Source organism: Cyprinodon tularosa, unplaced genomic scaffold, assembly GCF_016077235.1.
Source record: "Cyprinodon tularosa strain WSP-4 unplaced genomic scaffold, ASM1607723v1 ctg1, whole genome shotgun sequence".
Classification (NCBI taxonomy): Eukaryota; Metazoa; Chordata; class Actinopteri; order Cyprinodontiformes; family Cyprinodontidae; genus Cyprinodon; species Cyprinodon tularosa.
In genome coordinates this window covers 2,004,374-2,020,809 of record NW_024037781.1, presented here as the reverse complement: position 1 = coordinate 2,020,809, position 16,436 = coordinate 2,004,374, and the positions used below count along the sequence as shown (strand labels likewise).

The 16,436-nt window shown below is 38.1% G+C and overlaps 1 protein-coding gene across 3 annotated transcripts in view; it reads left to right on the top strand.

Annotated features, from left to right (window-relative positions):
- The window catches only part of LOC119782260 (histone demethylase UTY-like), a 29,156-nt gene that overhangs the window by 610 nt on the left and 12,110 nt on the right, over positions 1-16,436 (top strand). For 2 of the 3 annotated variants that reach the window (XM_038283268.1, XM_038283184.1), the window contains exons 2-12: positions 20-83; positions 10,175-10,283; positions 10,625-10,674; positions 11,179-11,237; positions 12,316-12,436; positions 12,533-12,587; positions 13,165-13,199; positions 14,437-14,530; positions 14,641-14,767; positions 14,859-14,957; positions 15,049-15,268. In XM_038283268.1, coding sequence (XP_038139196.1) covers positions 20-83; positions 10,175-10,283; positions 10,625-10,674; positions 11,179-11,237; positions 12,316-12,436; positions 12,533-12,587; positions 13,165-13,199; positions 14,437-14,530; positions 14,641-14,767; positions 14,859-14,957; positions 15,049-15,268 — 1,033 coding nt within the window. Of the gene's footprint in view, positions 1-19; positions 84-10,174; positions 10,284-10,624; positions 10,675-11,178; positions 11,238-12,315; positions 12,437-12,532; positions 12,588-12,922; positions 13,111-13,164; positions 13,200-14,436; positions 14,531-14,640; positions 14,768-14,858; positions 14,958-15,048; positions 15,269-16,436 lie in introns of those variants that run through there. The other variant, XM_038283343.1, reaches the window with a different exon arrangement.

Sequence of the window (16,436 nt, the reverse complement as noted above, 5' to 3'; positions counted from 1 at the left end):
GTCTTCTTGCTTTTTGCAGCTCACTGTTTGGATTTCAGAAGCTTCATGAAGATGGCGCCAGAACGAAGGCCCTGTTGATGAAGGTAGCTGATCTAACTGAGTGCATTGCATTACCAAGCTGCGTTCATATCCACACAGTTCATTTAAAAATACAAAGCACACTGCAGGGCTTGGAAATTTACCCTGGTTCTAGCAGGCTAGGCCGAATGCAAGTGGGCCAGTCTTTACAGAGACCAATCCCAGTTAGCCGCAGCCCCTCATTTAGCCAGTTAGCTCCACTGCTCATCCGATGAGCGACCCTGCACCTGCGGGTACATCTGATCCTCCCTAACTAGCTTAAATAACAAGCTGTACCCAACGGTTTTACTTAGCTAGTTAGCGTTAGCATATGTTAGTTTGAGGCAACCGCCCTTCCAAGCAGCTTATCTGTGTGCAGTTGTGCGTCGTCCTGCTTTTCACCACTACTACCATTTTTTTTTACTTTATTGTGAACAAATTAACCGTTTATGTATATCCAATGATATAATATATATTTTTTTCTGGCTGTTAAACATGGTGGGAATACTTTAACAACAGGAGTTGACGTTGTTTGGATAAAGTGAACCTTTTTCGGAGCTCTTCGGTTTGCGTTTTATTTTTTTTTGGACTATTTATTACTTGAATGCATTACTTTTATTTTTACTCGAGTGTGGACGCCTGCTTTAGTGAATCGAATGGATACCCTTTTAAGGGACGTTAATGGCTGGTTGCCTATCCAAGATGGCGGAACGACACCGAGAGCTTTGCAACAATTTTCATATTAACGCTTTACTCTTAATCGTTTGTGTGTTTTCCTAACGTTGCGCTAGGTTTCTCTCTCCCCACCACCCTCTGTCTTTGCGCATTCTGAAACCATGTCCCTCTCCTCCACCAAGATGGTGTCAGGGTCCTTTGTTTACAGTTTGTGCATGTGCTTTCACCAGTCTGCCTCTACTATAATACATTAAAACAACCAGGTTGCAAATGTCTCCGCGCATTTTGATCGTATATCTTTGTTTTTTTTTATGTCTAAGTGTTGGAACTGTTGACAGGTGATAGTTTGGGGTGGACTACAATGAATCTGCTCGCTAGGTGGTGTGGGATACCTACTAGGAAGTGGAACTGCTCTTTTGCAAATAACTGCACAGAAGCAGCTACAGCGTACCAGCGCGGCAAATCTCGCGAGAGAGATCAACTTATAAAGGTGTTGGTTTAAGCCTAGAAAATGCCAATCACATATTTTCTTCGTTTGGAGAAATATTTGATATTAATATTGCCTTGCTGTTTCCACCCTTTCTTTGTCATCCCTTCCTAAATGCTTTCCTTCTTTGTCTTTCCTTTCTTGGTTCTGTCCTTCTATCTTCATGTTCATTTTCTTTTAGATCTGGTTCCCTCAGTTTTTTCTTTCTTTCCTGTCCTCATACAGAAAAACAGTTAAGATAGATATTTTTCTAAAAAGTAACAATGTTTGGAGCATTTCACAATAGAATAAAATCAGACCACTATTTGAAATGTCTTTAAATACACATTAACGTGAAATAAACACTGTAGTAACCTGATAAATGGAGGCAGAAGATGTCTTTCAGTCATCAATGCACACATTCAGCCACACACAGGAGCTCTTTCAAGCTGGGCACCATTTTATTCACAACACCTGTCCCATCAACGCGGAATCAAAATCAGAAATACTTTAATAATCCCAAGGAGAAATCACTTTTGTTACATGGAGTTGTTTATATATATATATATATATATATATATATATATATATATATATATATATATATATATATATATATATATATATATAAAAAATGATAAAATATAATAAAATACAATAAAATAACCCATTTTACAAAACATTCAGAAGTCTAATCACAGTGGGGATGAAACTGTTATGGAATCTGCTCGAAACATTGGATGCATGTCCTGCAGATTCCATAGAAAGAAAAAAAAAATCCCAATCAACTGAGTAGCAAAACAAACTGTTGAAAGCAGTGCATCCTTGTTTGAGTCGTGTATGTGTGTGTACTCTTCTACAGGAGGTCTTTAACAAGGGGTCTGCAACCCCTAGGGGGTTCATTGGGGTACTGCATGGGGGTTGCGGAAGGTTTGGTTGATTAGAATTATTCTTTTTTTCTTCATTAGACCACTAATTGAAATGTCTTTAAATACACATAAACATGAATTAAACACACATTAGTAAACAGATAAACAGAGGCAGAAGATGTCTTTCAATCATCAATGCACACCGCGACACACAGGAGCTCTTTCAAACTAAGCACATTCACAACGCCTGTCCCATCAACGCAGAATCAGAAATACTTTGATAATCCTAGGGAGAAATTACTTTCATTACATTACTCCATCTGTAATAGAGTTACTATAGGACCAGTTTGATGTAACTCCATTTCATACAGTATATATATTTAGGGGGTCCCCGCTCCATCTCGCTATCAGTTTGGGGGTCCTTGGCATGGAAAACTTAGAAAGAAGACCTCTGTTCTACAGCATTCAATTCAGCGCTCTTAAAGTAATGCCTAAAAGTTTGTCTCAATATTTAGTGTAGGCTAAGATTCAAACAGATAAAGGTTGTTAGTGTTGTTTTCAAGTATGCTGATTTGAATTTGGAAAAGATGAAAGAGACTGCGGTGAAAGTCGCCACCACAAACACCCAAATTCTCTTTAAAATGTTTTTATTTCCAAAGAACATTTAACAAGAAATCTGTGGGTTTAATGTCCTTTTGATTGTTAGAGCAAATTTTTGTTTTTATCTTGCCATAATCCAACTTGAGTCTGTAAAATGTATTCATTATGTATATTTAATATTGTCGCTATCGATAATGATAAAAAGAAATAAAGTTTAGGTGTGTAGTTTTTCCTACACAGGTATTTTTAGCATGTGACGGGCTAGGATGGCATCAGGTCAGTGGATCTCTGTTGTGCAGATATATGAAAAACGATTATTCGGCTAATAAGGTTACTTCTGCTGGAATTCAACTACAACTGTAAGCCAAGATCGTGTCGTAAGCGGAAATGGTTAACAGGTAATAGTTCTGTTTTAACCTAATCAATTGAAATGTTAAGAACGGCGGATAAACCAGCTTTCAGGGAAGGTTGCAGTAAGTGCGTTATCACCAACCAAGAGAAAGAAGCAGAAATGGTCCATTTCTGTTTGTGTAACATATGTTGTGATTTGGTCAATGTTTTAAAAAAAAGCCCTTTGTTTATGTTGAGGACATGTTCTATTGAATAGAATATAAATAACTCAACTTTTAATTATGACATTTATATTTGTCCTTTTTTGTGGGAACCTCTTAGCGTTTCACAAAAACATTTGTGTTGTCCAACCCTATTGAGCAGCCTTAAATCTAGCTAAGTGGGTATTAAAAAAAATCAGATATTTACTGTTTAAAGTGTGTCTTTTGTTCCTATATAGTTGTCCAATATGAATTCAAATGAAAGTATTTTAATGTCTTTTTTTTCCAGTCTACTTTTATGTGTTTGGTCTTTCATCAAGATAAAGGTTGGCAAATACAGCTTTGTTTTTCTTTTTTAAAAGACCGTTAAGTGATTATTTTGACATCGGTTAATCATCTCCCAATTTATTCGTTGTTGAAACTTGAATCACCACAACATGCACGGCATCAGTTCTCATGCTAAAAAACGCTTTATTTATTTTTTTTTTAGCCAAAGTAAAATTAATTTGATTGTTGGTGTTTTGTGTTAAAATTATAAAAGCAGGTTTGTGAATTAGAAATGCACCAAATAAATGGTTGAAGAATTGTAATAGCCGATTTCATCTAGATCAGCCCTCATAGATAATGAACAGGTCGCAGAATGCCAAATCAGGGGTGTAGTGGTGGAGCACGCCCCCCATAAGTGAGGGCTGCACTAACACTTAATTTGATCATGCTTTACTGATACTAGGGCTGCAACAACGAATCGATAAAAATCGACTTTTAAAAGCGTTGGCAACGAATTTAATCATCGATTAGTTGTGTCGCACGATTAATGCGTCATCCGCCGCCGCCGTCATCCGGGGGAAGAAAAAAAAATATGGCGGAGCGAGTCAGCGCCGCAGTTGCAGTGTTGCCAACCCAGCGACTTTTCAGACCCCTCCAGCGACTATTTTTCAAAGAAGCGACTAGCGACAAATCTGGCGACTTTTTACGGTGTCACTGGCGGCTTTTGTCTGCCGTGGGGCGCCTCCCCCATCCCAACGCCTTTCTCCCTCTCCCACAGGAATCCCTCTCAGCGCGGCAGTCAGAGCCGCAGGATTTTAGTGAGGAGTTTACCCTCAGCGTCCAGACTGCAAATGAAGCGCGCATGCGCCGGGATTGACGGCGCAAATTGATCACAATAATTAAAATAGCCTGCGCTTTGTAAAATGAAAAAAGTCGTAACATGCAACTTTTGTAAAAACAAATGAACATGGCGCGGAAGCACCACTGTTATGACGCAGCACCTGAAAAGAAAACACGTTGGAGCCTTCAATTGCAGTGAAGAGAGCTGATCAGCAGGATGAGTAACCATGTTTGTTTCATTTTAAAGTGGGGAAACGTAACGTTAGTTTCTCAGGTAGCTCATCTGATGCTTTCCTTACCTTGTTAGTAGGTTACAGACAGTGATAAGGTTGGCTACTTATTTTACTTTTAATTTCATTTAAATTTGTTTAAGCAGCGTTTATATTTTCTTTATAAATAAATTAACTTGCAAATTATGAGGGCAAGGCTTTTAAAGTTTAAATCTTCTGGCAAAGATAAAGAAAAGAAGATCCTGCAATTTATGGAAGTAAAGCAGAATAAAATCCAGCAAGATCAGTAATATGTCAATTAATTATCTGCCACATTCCCATGTAAATATCTGTCTTTGGAGGATGTGTTTTTTTACCACCCCTAGTTCTCTCATTTTTATTCCAAATACAATTTATAATTTGAATCACAGGGCTATTTTTATCTCTATGGTTCAGTATTTTCTCAAGCAGCAACTTTAACTGCTATACTTTCCTGTCTTAAAAGGCAGAACTCTTCTAGTCTAAAAAAAACTCATTTGTTGAAATGGGGGGACCTATTGTTTGAACCCCTTAGGGGCTTTAAAAAACAAAAATGCCTGTCTCTTTTTGCGCTTTATGAAACAAAGTAGCCTATATTTTGTGGATGTACAGCTACATTTCTCATGTAAGTTTGCGTAGTTTTTACACAAACATTTATTTTTCATATTGCACCAGTACAGTTAATGAGCAACCTGTACTTGTGTGCTTGTTTGTTCTGTCTAAAATGTTTATTTTGGAATAAAGAGGTTAATATAAAATTTTTATTTTGTCCGATTCATTGATTAATCGAAAAAATAATCAGCCGATTCATCGATTTTTAAAATAATCGTTAGTTGCAGCCCTAACTGATACAAAAACATTTTAGTCGTATTCTTTTTATGGCGTTAATGTGTCTTTAAATGAAAGAGCTGCAGTGATCTTGGTTTTCCCTCGATGTTTAGATCTTAGTCTGCCACATCTCTGGGTGTTAATGTGCATAAGCCAGAAATGCAGATTTCAGGTGCAATATTCTGCATAAATGCCTGTTTTAGCTGTAAAAATCTGTTAATTTTGGGGGGTTGTAGGAATAATTGTTACTTTACTTATTTTGTTTTTAAGCTTGGACATCAAGATTAGACCATGATGTTTTTTTTTTTTTTTTCTTTATTCAGCCCAAGCCTGGTCTGTAGATTAGCATTAATACTCAAGTATAGTTCCTGCTTATCATATTCTTCGCTTCTAATACTGGACTTCTTTGATAGTTTATCTTATTTTTATGGCCCCTCCCCATTTCTGTGTTTTTTAAGCTTTTGAAAGCCCTGTCTGGAGCTCTGCCATACTCGAGCATCCCCATTGTTGTACTGTCTGCAGATAAGGCAAGGTTCAATGTTGCTGATAGATTGAGGTCACTGTATCAGTGCTTGATGGCATTGACACTAACTCAAAATAACTGAGTGGAAGACAGACTTGAAGTTGTAAGTCCCTTTGTTTTTTCTGCTCAGACAGAAGTGCATTTGGTTGTTAAAGGAGCAAATGTTTAGGTTGTAAATAATATAGCGAGTTTCTTATCTGGTGTTTTGGGCTGAGTTTTTGATGCAGGGAGCTAGGTTTGAATCCTAATTGTAAGACAGGTTAAAATTCCTCCAAATCTGTACGGAAGTGGTACTGAATTGCAGGGACTCCAGTGAATAAAGTAGCAGTAGTAAGAGCTGCCCTTGTATCATAATAATTAGATCAGCTAGCGTAAAAGTTTTGTTTTTTTTTGACTGTGGCAGGAAACCAGAGTACCCAGAGGCATCTTTCGCACACTCAAACAAATAGCATCTTATCTTTGAGTGCTAACACAAATGCCACAGCCCGCTTGATGCTGGACACATGCTAGCTGGTTGTATAAGATAAACTACAAAAAAAAAGTACTTCTGCCACATAATCTACTCTTCAATCCTAACTACAAAATCTTCATTATCTTTCTGTGTCCCTTATGGATAAATGTCCTTATACAGTCCATCAAAGCCACTCCAGGTGCATTAAAAAAATATCCAGAAGACTGTTTAATCCCGTATTATTTATTAGTCTTGGCAGAATAGGCTTCCATAGTAGATCAGAAGCCAGTTATGTTGCAGTCCGGCTGTTCAAGTTGGCTCAAGATGCACCCATTATCTGCGCAGCTCAGTGTCCTGTGCAATCTCTATTTTTATTTTTTGCCTTTTATCAGCTGCAGCATCATTCTGAACTTGTGGAGTCTTCTTTTTTTTTTTTTTTCTTCCTCTGGCTCAGTGTTTCAAATGATTATCATAATGTATAAATTAAATATTATACAATGTTGTATTTAACTTGTATGAATAATACTTAATATTTTCATGTTAATAGACAGTGGGAGACTGATAATTAGGGATGGGGATCGTTAATATTTATTGATATCGATACCTTTATCGATACTCCTTATCGATCCGAGTCTTTATCGATACCACTATCGATACTTTTCTGTTATTTGGTGGAAAGACAATGCAACAAATTTTTTTTAACAGAACTGGTATTGCTTTTATTGCTTAACAAGTGAGCATAACAAAAAGGTTTCTAGCCTTCAATAAACATAGCTAATGTAGTAGGCCACTTCGAAATGACATAAAACTAACTAGAATATATTTTTACAATTGTTGGTTAATGTATTGTCTACTGTCACTTTTCATCATGTTTTTAGTGATTAGGAAAATATTTAACAAATAAATAATTGTATTTTAAATTAAATGTAATTCTTAATAAATGTTGGCATCAGTAGTTTAATTATATATTCTAAAATAGTTAGAGCAATATACAACTGTATTACTCATGTTTCTCGCCAAAAAAATAAATTTCCCGTTTTCTTTACGTTACACTTTAACGCATCATGATAACCTAATTGTCGTTTTACTGAGCCAATCTGAACACATCATCACGCAGCACGTCTGAAACTTTATTTCCTTTTCAAGCTAACTAGCTTGTATGCTTCCGATTACAAGACGGATTTCACAATTACTATTTTTAACTGACCGGACAAGCTACAAAGTCTGTGTGCGCGCTTACCAGTGGTACTCTGAGTGGATGATGAAGACGGGCCCGACTGTGGTGCGGAGGCAGGAGTAGGAGGAGGAGGAGGAGTCTTTTCCGTTCAGCCATTCTCGAGTCGCAAGCAAAGTTAAGTGCCAGACTTCACTTTTTTTACTTTTAATATCTGTTTGCTTACAATTTCATTCCAAAACATTGGTGGACATGCTGCAGTGATTGGATTGATTAGATTTAAATGCTGTGACGCGACTCAAGGGACACACAATTATGTTACAGGACCTCCGGGAGAGAAAAAAAAAACGACCAGACTCGATAGTGGTATCGATAAGCCCAAACGTTATTGATTTTCGGGTTTTGAAAAAAGTGGAACCGGGTCCTTGATGGAACCGGGTTTCGATCCCCATCCCTACTGATAATTGTAATGTCACAGAATTAGGGCTGCAACTAACAACTGTTTTGCAAATCGAATAATTCATTTTTTCCGTCACGCTTATCCCAAGTGGGGTCTCCAGCTGTCTACAGGCGAGGGCAAGGTACACCTTGGACAGGTTGCCGGTCCATCACAGGGCAAATCGATTCATCTTTATTTTATATATATTTAATATTTTTGATTAATGCTGGTGTCCAGGCTACCATCACCGGTTTGAGTTCTGTTGCTCCGTTCCCTGCCCCCGTCCGCCGGGGATTCTGGAGCTGACGGCTCGGTTCGAGTGCCCGGTGTGTTTCCACTAAGTGCTGCACTGTAGTCGACCAAAATCCCAGAAATTTAAATTCCCCCTGAACTTTTTTTTTTTTTTTATGTATGAAAAGTTGGACGTATTCGGGAAAAAGAGGTTTAGTGAAACTCGTCATTTTGAATGCATTGAAAGCTGCCTTTTCTACTGGCGGACATCACCTTCTTTTTTTCTCTTATCATTTTTGTTTGGTCTCAGAGAAAAAGATCAGAACTCGGATGAAACCAGAAATCTATATCGGCCATTAAGTGTTGAAGAAGTTTATATTTATAATATATTTATCATAGATTTGTAAAGTAAACCTTCTCATGTAACCTTTTTCTTTTTTGTATATTAACCATTGTAAATTCTAAAGGTAAGATGTCCTCTATTAGTGTTTCAGCACGCCTCACATCTTTGTTCCTTTTGATATTTCGAGATGTGGCACTTCTGTGTTTTGATCGCGTTTACCTGTTGAAAGGAATTTCATTATATTGGTTATATAACCTTTTGTTAGAGGGAGCTTCATTGAAAAAATTACCCATGTCCATCTGCATGACTACTTTCAAGGTTGTACGACATTCAGAGCCTTATTGCTTAACTTAACAAGTGTCCCTGGAAAACTTTATGCACTTCTTTAGAAACTGAAAAAGTTTTTTTTTTTTTAAGCTTGACCTTATCTATTTTTTTCCCCCAAATGGTACATTACTTAATTCAAACTTTGTGTTAATTTTCTTTACTAATCTCAGCTAAAAAAAAAAAAAAAAGCTCAGCTGTTGATCATAATGGAAGGGAGTCGATCAGGTTCCGTATGCTTTCTGAGAAAACCAATTCCGTAGGCTAAAAGCCTTTAAAATTGAAATGCCTCCAATATTAAAAAGTTACCAGCATCATTAGCATTATTGCTATGAACAAAGAGTTCTGAAGTGCGTTATTTCCACATTAAATGTTGACTTAGATTTGTAACCGCCATATTAGAATCTGACCAATTCTAATGATAATTTCCTAACTATATATAGACTGTGTCCAAACGTCCACCCCAAGTCCTAGATCCCGCAATCACTATATATAGCAGGGACTATATATTGAACTTTATAGTGAGCTCAGTTAACTTACCGTTCGGACAGATGATCACTGCTTTTTTCTCACTGTTGGTCACGTAACTCCGGCTCCAAGCCTGTGCCATCTTTGCTATTTGTCATCGCTGTCGGGTAGCGACAGCAGGCTGCTGTGACGACAAATCCCATAATGCTTTGCGAGGAGATCTCTCTGCACAATGCAATCCAGGATACATGTGCTCGTCTAGTGACCATGGATCATCACTACTTTTCAAGTCCACTACTTTTTCATCCACTAGTCGTTTGGACACTCATTTAAAATGGCTTAACCACTATATAGTTCCCTATGTAGTTATTAGGGCCAACATCCATAGACATCCATTTATCCATCAGTTGAGTTTTATATTTGAAGGTGATGTTGGTGACCTTTTGAGGAATCTTAATTTTTGTCGTACACATCGATATTTTCTCTAGCCAGTCGATTTATGACTGATTGATTCAAACATTTCTCATATCAAATTAATTTCTATATTTTTGGCAGATTTTTATTTTACTGGAAACTTTAGAAGGCTCAAGTGTAGACTTGTCACGACGAATGATTGTTTTTAGAGAGAATCAAAAAGACAAAATACAAGCAGTTACAGTTTAAATTGAGTACAAACTGATAAGGACACTCTCCTCCCAGTCACATATGAATGAATCAGGGTTTAGCAGCTTATGTTACCAATTTTGTCACTTCCAACGGTTATGAACCGCTACAAATGAGCGAAGCTTAAGTTAAGCTATGTTTTTCTTTGTCTCCCCAGGCTGTCCGCTGCTACGATTCGCTCATCCTGAAAGCTGAGGGCAAAGTGGAGCCAGAAATCTTCTGCCAGCTCGGCCACTTCAACCTCCTTTTGGAGGATTATCCAAAAGGTGAACAAAGCATGCTCAGCAAAACATCTACGTGTTGTAAAATCTCAGATACACCTCATAGAATTCAAATATCATTGAAAACGTTAAAGTAAAAACAAAGAAAGAGGAATCTTAAAAAAAAAAAAAAAATGTAGATTTGTTTTTTTTTTTATGCACAACAGTAAGAACTATGCATTATCCTTTTATCAAATGAAATATAGAATATAGAAAGCCACATTTCCTGTTAATTACTGAAAGTTACTTTCACTTCTTATTCTAATTAAGCTTCGTGTAAAATGTCATTCATAGACTGCATAAATCTATGAACTATGCCATAAAATGTTTTTTTTTTTTTATTCCAGCATTATCAGCATACCAGAGGTACTACAGTTTACAATCAGACTACTGGAAGGTAAGGCTCGTGTGTTTATGACACCTTTTTTCACACACCCACATCCACGCTGCCAAACAGCCCATAGTTGCTCTCACTCCTTCACAGGAAGTAAGTTTGGTCTCAGTTGGGTTAGATGTCAGAGCAAGGTGCGGTTATAGGTTTGATGTTAGTCATTCTGAGAACCTACATTTGAACTCTTGTGGTTTTAACTAAATGAGTTAATCTACTTTTTTTTTTCTCATAAGTGATAAAGTTTACCAATAGCCACAGGGTTATGCAATGAGCAATGTCGGTGTTAGCCACAGAAAACAAAGCCCCATCATTTCTGGTGTTTATCACATTTTACAGTTGTGATATTTTCTTGTTTTTTTTTCACTTAAATGCAAGGGAAGTGAAATGTTTGACTGTTTTGATTTTTAAATTGATTTATTTTTTATTAATTTATTTTTTATTTAAAAAATAATAATAATAAAAAAATTTGATTTATTTTTAAGAATGTTTCCCAATCTCTATCTTGTCTAGAATGCTGCATTTCTGTACGGCCTTGGAATGGTCTACTTCCACTATAACGCCTTTCAGTGGTGAGTCCCATCTTTGTTTGTTGCTTTTACCACTCCTGATCAGATGCATACCAAGCATTTTTTTAAATGGATTTAGAAAATAATTTCCAAAGTTTGAGCAGCAATAGAGATAATTCCAGTAAATATGAAATGTAGAGATGTTCTTGGCTGCATTGTTACTTTAGCTGAGTTAGTTCCAAATTAGGTGATTGGTTACTAATGATGAGATAAGGGAAACAATGCATGCTTTGTATGCACCAGGTAGGAGTTTACTGAGTTGAACTGAATATGGGATTAACAGGTGTCTGCACTGCTTGATGCATGCTAAGAGGGCTGATGGACTTTGAATCCAGGGTGCTGGAGAAGAGAGGCACCTAAAATCGGAACATCATTGCCGACATGATGATCAGCATTGTGAAGCATATCCTGTCTTCAAACTGCTAGCTTAAGAGCTTAATGTCTTAGAAAATAAGCCATCGTGCATTATCCTGCCAGGTGAAAATGGTGCGTGGTTTTCAGAACGCTTCATCAAAGATCAAAAGATGTATTTTACTTTACTGGTAGAATGTCTGCTGCAGTTTGAACCTAACATCTTAGCAGATATCTCAAGCTCAGTCAGATTTGGATTAAGAAGACTTTTAGTTTTATTACTCCCTGATTTATTGTGACTGTTTACAGCCTGAAATTTTAAGAAAGGGTTTGACTTGGGTGTCGGGCTGCAACTAACGATTATTTTGCAAACTGATTATTTTCGATTAACAGTCGGATAGTAAACGGTTCCTTAAAGTAGACCTTTTTCCGAAATTAAACCAGGTGAAACTAAAAGGGTTAGAAAGGATTAAAAAGATGATATACTTTTCTACAATTTTGGAATAATTGCTGCTCAAGGGTTTGTTGATCTGTCACATAAAGGCAAATTTTACAGTCTCTAAACTCCAGTTAACGATTATTCGTTTACTAAATTTGTTGATTATTATTAAAATAATCTGAATAAATGTTTCAGCGCTACTGCTACTTGGTAAAAAGTAAAATCAGCATAGTAATCTTTAACCCCGCTGTTTACTGATAATGCTAATGTTCATCTTGAAATCTCCAACAGGGCGATCAAGGCATTCCAGGAGGTGCTGTACATTGATCCGGGATTCTCCCGGGCCAAGGAGATCCACCTTCGCCTGGGTCTCATGTTTAAAGTCAACACGGATTATGAGTCGAGCCTAAAGGTACGCAGTAGGCAAAAAGCGTCGCATCCATTTGAACTTTTGATGAGGATCATGTTCATGTGTTTGTTGATTTCTAACTTTTTATTTTTTTTACAGCATTTTCAGCTGGCTTTGATTGACTCAAACCCCTGCACTTTGTCCAAAGCTGAAAGTAAGCCTCCATGAATCCGAAACCTTCTATTTCTAAATGTTTTTATCTATTTGTTACCGGCGTTATAAGATGATATGCGTTTCTTTAATGCTAGTCACGGCGACGCTATGATTAAAAATGCTGCTGTCTCCCCACATTCGCCTCAGCACCTGTTACCTTGACGACGGCAACATCCCTCTTTCCCCAGCTTTACTGTTTGCAGTTTGCCTCAGCGTGTCCTCCTCTCCTCATCCCTGCTCTCACACACACGCAGACAGAAAATATCAAGGGCAGCCCCTGATCTCCCCCCCCCCCCCTCCACTTTCTCTCCACAACTCCCTCTCTCCCCTCCATCTGCTGAGAGTCACTCAGGCAGCTTAGATCAGACACTGCAGCGCTCCAGACAAAGGAAAGTGCCGCCAGGATCACGGCTACCTACCTGCTTTGTTGCACCTCATGCAGGCAGGCGCGCTCGCGTTATTCCTGATGCCGCTCCTCTAGTTTCCAATGACTTTACAAGACAATCAGGATTCCTAATTAAAGGGTGAGGAACATGACATTAACTTCTGCCTAACCTTATTTGTTCTTATATTTCCAGTTCAGTTCCACATTGCTCATCTGTATGAGATCCAGGTAAGTTTTTTTTTTATTATGAATTTTCTTTGGTTTCTGAACTTGTGTGTCCGTTGTCCTTACTCCCAAGGGTACAGGACAGTTTTTTTTTTTTTCCTTTCATTTTATTCATTATGTAGATCACTTTTTAATCAATGCTTAAAGCTTCCTTTCTCTGTTAATTGTAGCAATTTAAGTCCAGATCTGAGTGGTGGGGAAAGCCCTATTTATTTGTTTATTTATTTATTTATGCATGAATGTTAAAGTAGGCACTGAATTGAGTAGAGATCGGGGTGCCTGAGTGGGTGGCGTTCAGGAGGGGAGGGAGTATAAGATTAGCCGATCATCTGGGTTGCCACGGAAACAGCAAAGTCTGTCTCCTTCTTTGGTATGCTGGTGGCATCTCTCTCTCTTTATGTGGGTTTGAGTGGAGAGGTACAGTAGCGAGCTCTGAGCTGCAGCCTGCAGCTGATGTGGTCAGATTTTGCTGTTTTAGCACAACACCAGCCTCAGGGTTCTGATGCGTTTTACAAAGCTTTACCTGCACAACTGGAACTAGATATGAATAATGCAGATTGATTGTTTGGTGTTATATTTTGCCGTTGCAGGAAGGGGTGATGTGCAAAGTAAAATCTTTTCTCATTTTGTCATGTTAGGAACATAAGATTTACAGTATTTTATTGGGATATTATCCAGGAAATGTCAAATGTTTTCTCAGGGGAAGGGGTGGCTTTTTAAAGCAATATGACATTGGTAGCTAATGTAAAGGATTAATGTGACTCCTGCCTCAGTCCACCCCTTGTGAAGCTCCCACTTGAATGGATTTTGCTTCAGTCCTCTCATCTGGTTTTACCATGTTTACCTTCCACTGAACTTTCTATGAGTAACCAGTTTCTTTAAGAATTTCCTCTCTGCTCTTCTTGTTGAGGATATGAGCATTCGTCAGGAACCTCCCCCATATATATTTTAAAATGCTTTTTATTTATCTTGTGTAACATTTAGATCATCTTAAAACATTTTTTATGAAATTAGATGCTTATGTAGTAGCAGTAGATGTAGCTAGATGCAACCTTTTACAATAAAACTTTTAAATGTTAATAATAAACCTAACTGCTTGAAATAGGGACATCATTATGGCCTCATCCACTAAATTGATCCCTTTCTAAGACGTTTCTATTAATATTTTGCAGTTAAGAATTTTACAGAGGGAAGCAGAATCAGACAAAGGGATTTTCAAACTCCAAACTTTCTTTTGCAGAAGAGATACAGAGCTTCCAAGGAGGCGTACGAAACTCTCCTGCAGACGGAGGACCTTCCTGCGCAGGTGAAGGCCACCACCTTGCAGCAGTTAGGTAAGCTTGTGTCACATTATTTTGCTAAATTGGATTGGTTCTGTCTCTGACTTTAAAACCGCATCTGATGGAGTGTTTGCTTTTTGTGTTTTTTCCCCTCTTCGGCTCAGGCTGGATGCATCACACAGTGGAACAGCTGGGGGACAAAGCAAGCAGGGACAGTTATGCCATCCAGTGTCTGCAGAAATCTGTGGAAGCTGACCCCAACTCTGGACAGTCTTGGTACTTCCTTGGCAGGTGTGTTTGATACCAAACTCTTATTAAAAGATAATTCAGGTGGTGTCAGGTTCCTTTTTGTCCAAGCTGATGACTTTGTTTGATCCTGCAGGTGCTACGCTAGTATTGGCAAGGTCCAGGATGCCTTTGTCTCTTATCGGCAATCCATAGATAAATCGGAGGCCAGCGCGGATACTTGGTGCTCGATAGGGTAAATGTGCATTCCTGTAAAAGGCTCATTAGCACTGGCTTTACGACGAGTCTCTTTGCAATATGTGGCATCCTCACCTTTCCCCTCACAGGGTTCTGTACCAGCAGCAGAACCAGCCGATGGACGCTTTGCAGGCCTACATTTGTGCCGTGCAGCTAGATCATAGCCACGCTGCAGCCTGGATGGATCTGGGCACGCTGTACGAGTCCTGTAACCAGCCGCACGATGCCATAAAGTGCTACATCAATGCCACGCGCAGCAAAGGCTGCACCAACGTCGCTGTGTTAACCCACCGCATCAAATGTCTCCAGGTGGGTGAAAAGCACAACTGAAGGCAATGTAAAACTGAAATCAAATGAAACGACACAATCTGCTGGCTGCTGATTACTTCTTTGACATACTCTGGGGTTTGTTCAGTTGAAAGGCTGCTTTGTTTGCCTCTTGTATGCAGAGAACGACGCAACAAAGCTCATTAGAATACAGGCCAATGCATGCTACTGAAGGAAACATAAAGCTAATGTTGCCCGGGAGTGAAAAGCTTTGGGTTCTTTCAGTGTCTTCTGTACTACCATTTCTTCTCTTGTTTTGTACTTTTCTTGTAGGGTGAAGCTTAATTAATCAATGTAATATTCCTAGGGAATGGGGCTAGACTACTCTGAGGTTCAGAGTTTGTCTTTGTGCATGACATTCCTACAAGCTAAATTAAAGGAAGAACCCGCTGTCCTCCGTTACTTACCTGATGGATTAGAACAATCCGTGTAGAGAAGGATGTGTAGAAAAAGCATTTGAAAGGAGCCCCTAAAGTACGCCTCGAAATGCGTCCTAAGAAAACCCCTGGAAATTTTCCTACAAATGCTTTTTTCTTTTTTTTTTGTCTTGTGGATCAGGACTAAATATTGCAAAGAAATCTAACACTAATTGTAGATATTGCTGTCTAATTCAGGGCATAATTTCTGTAGTATCAATTGCTTACAGATTTGGTAAATTTTTTTTTTTAAGCTTTTCTTATTTCAGGTTTTTTGATTGCCTTTAGCCGTCCTAGTAACACCAAACAGTTAGTAAAAGTTAAGCTGCAGCTCACACATCTAATTCATTTTACTGTAGGAGTCAGATACTGTCAAAAGCTTTGTTTATGGTCAGCCCAGAATGTTTCTGAAGAATGCCATTATGTTTCAAGAAAACAAACTGGCATTGCAGTATTTCCATCTAGGTGGAAATTAAATAGAAAAGTCTTTAGTTTGCACTGGAAAAAAAATTAAAAAATTTAGATAAGTTAGTCTTTCTTAAAATAAGTGCATTTGTTGTTGGATTGAGGAGGAAAAATATACCTTTTGCCAATGGAACAAGACAATTTACATTTAAAATAAGAAAACGCAATTGACTTGTCTTATTTTAAGAGCATGTCATCTAATTGTCTTATTTTAAGAGTAAAAATACCCATTCTACTGGAAAACTATCTAATTTACCTGCTCAAATTAA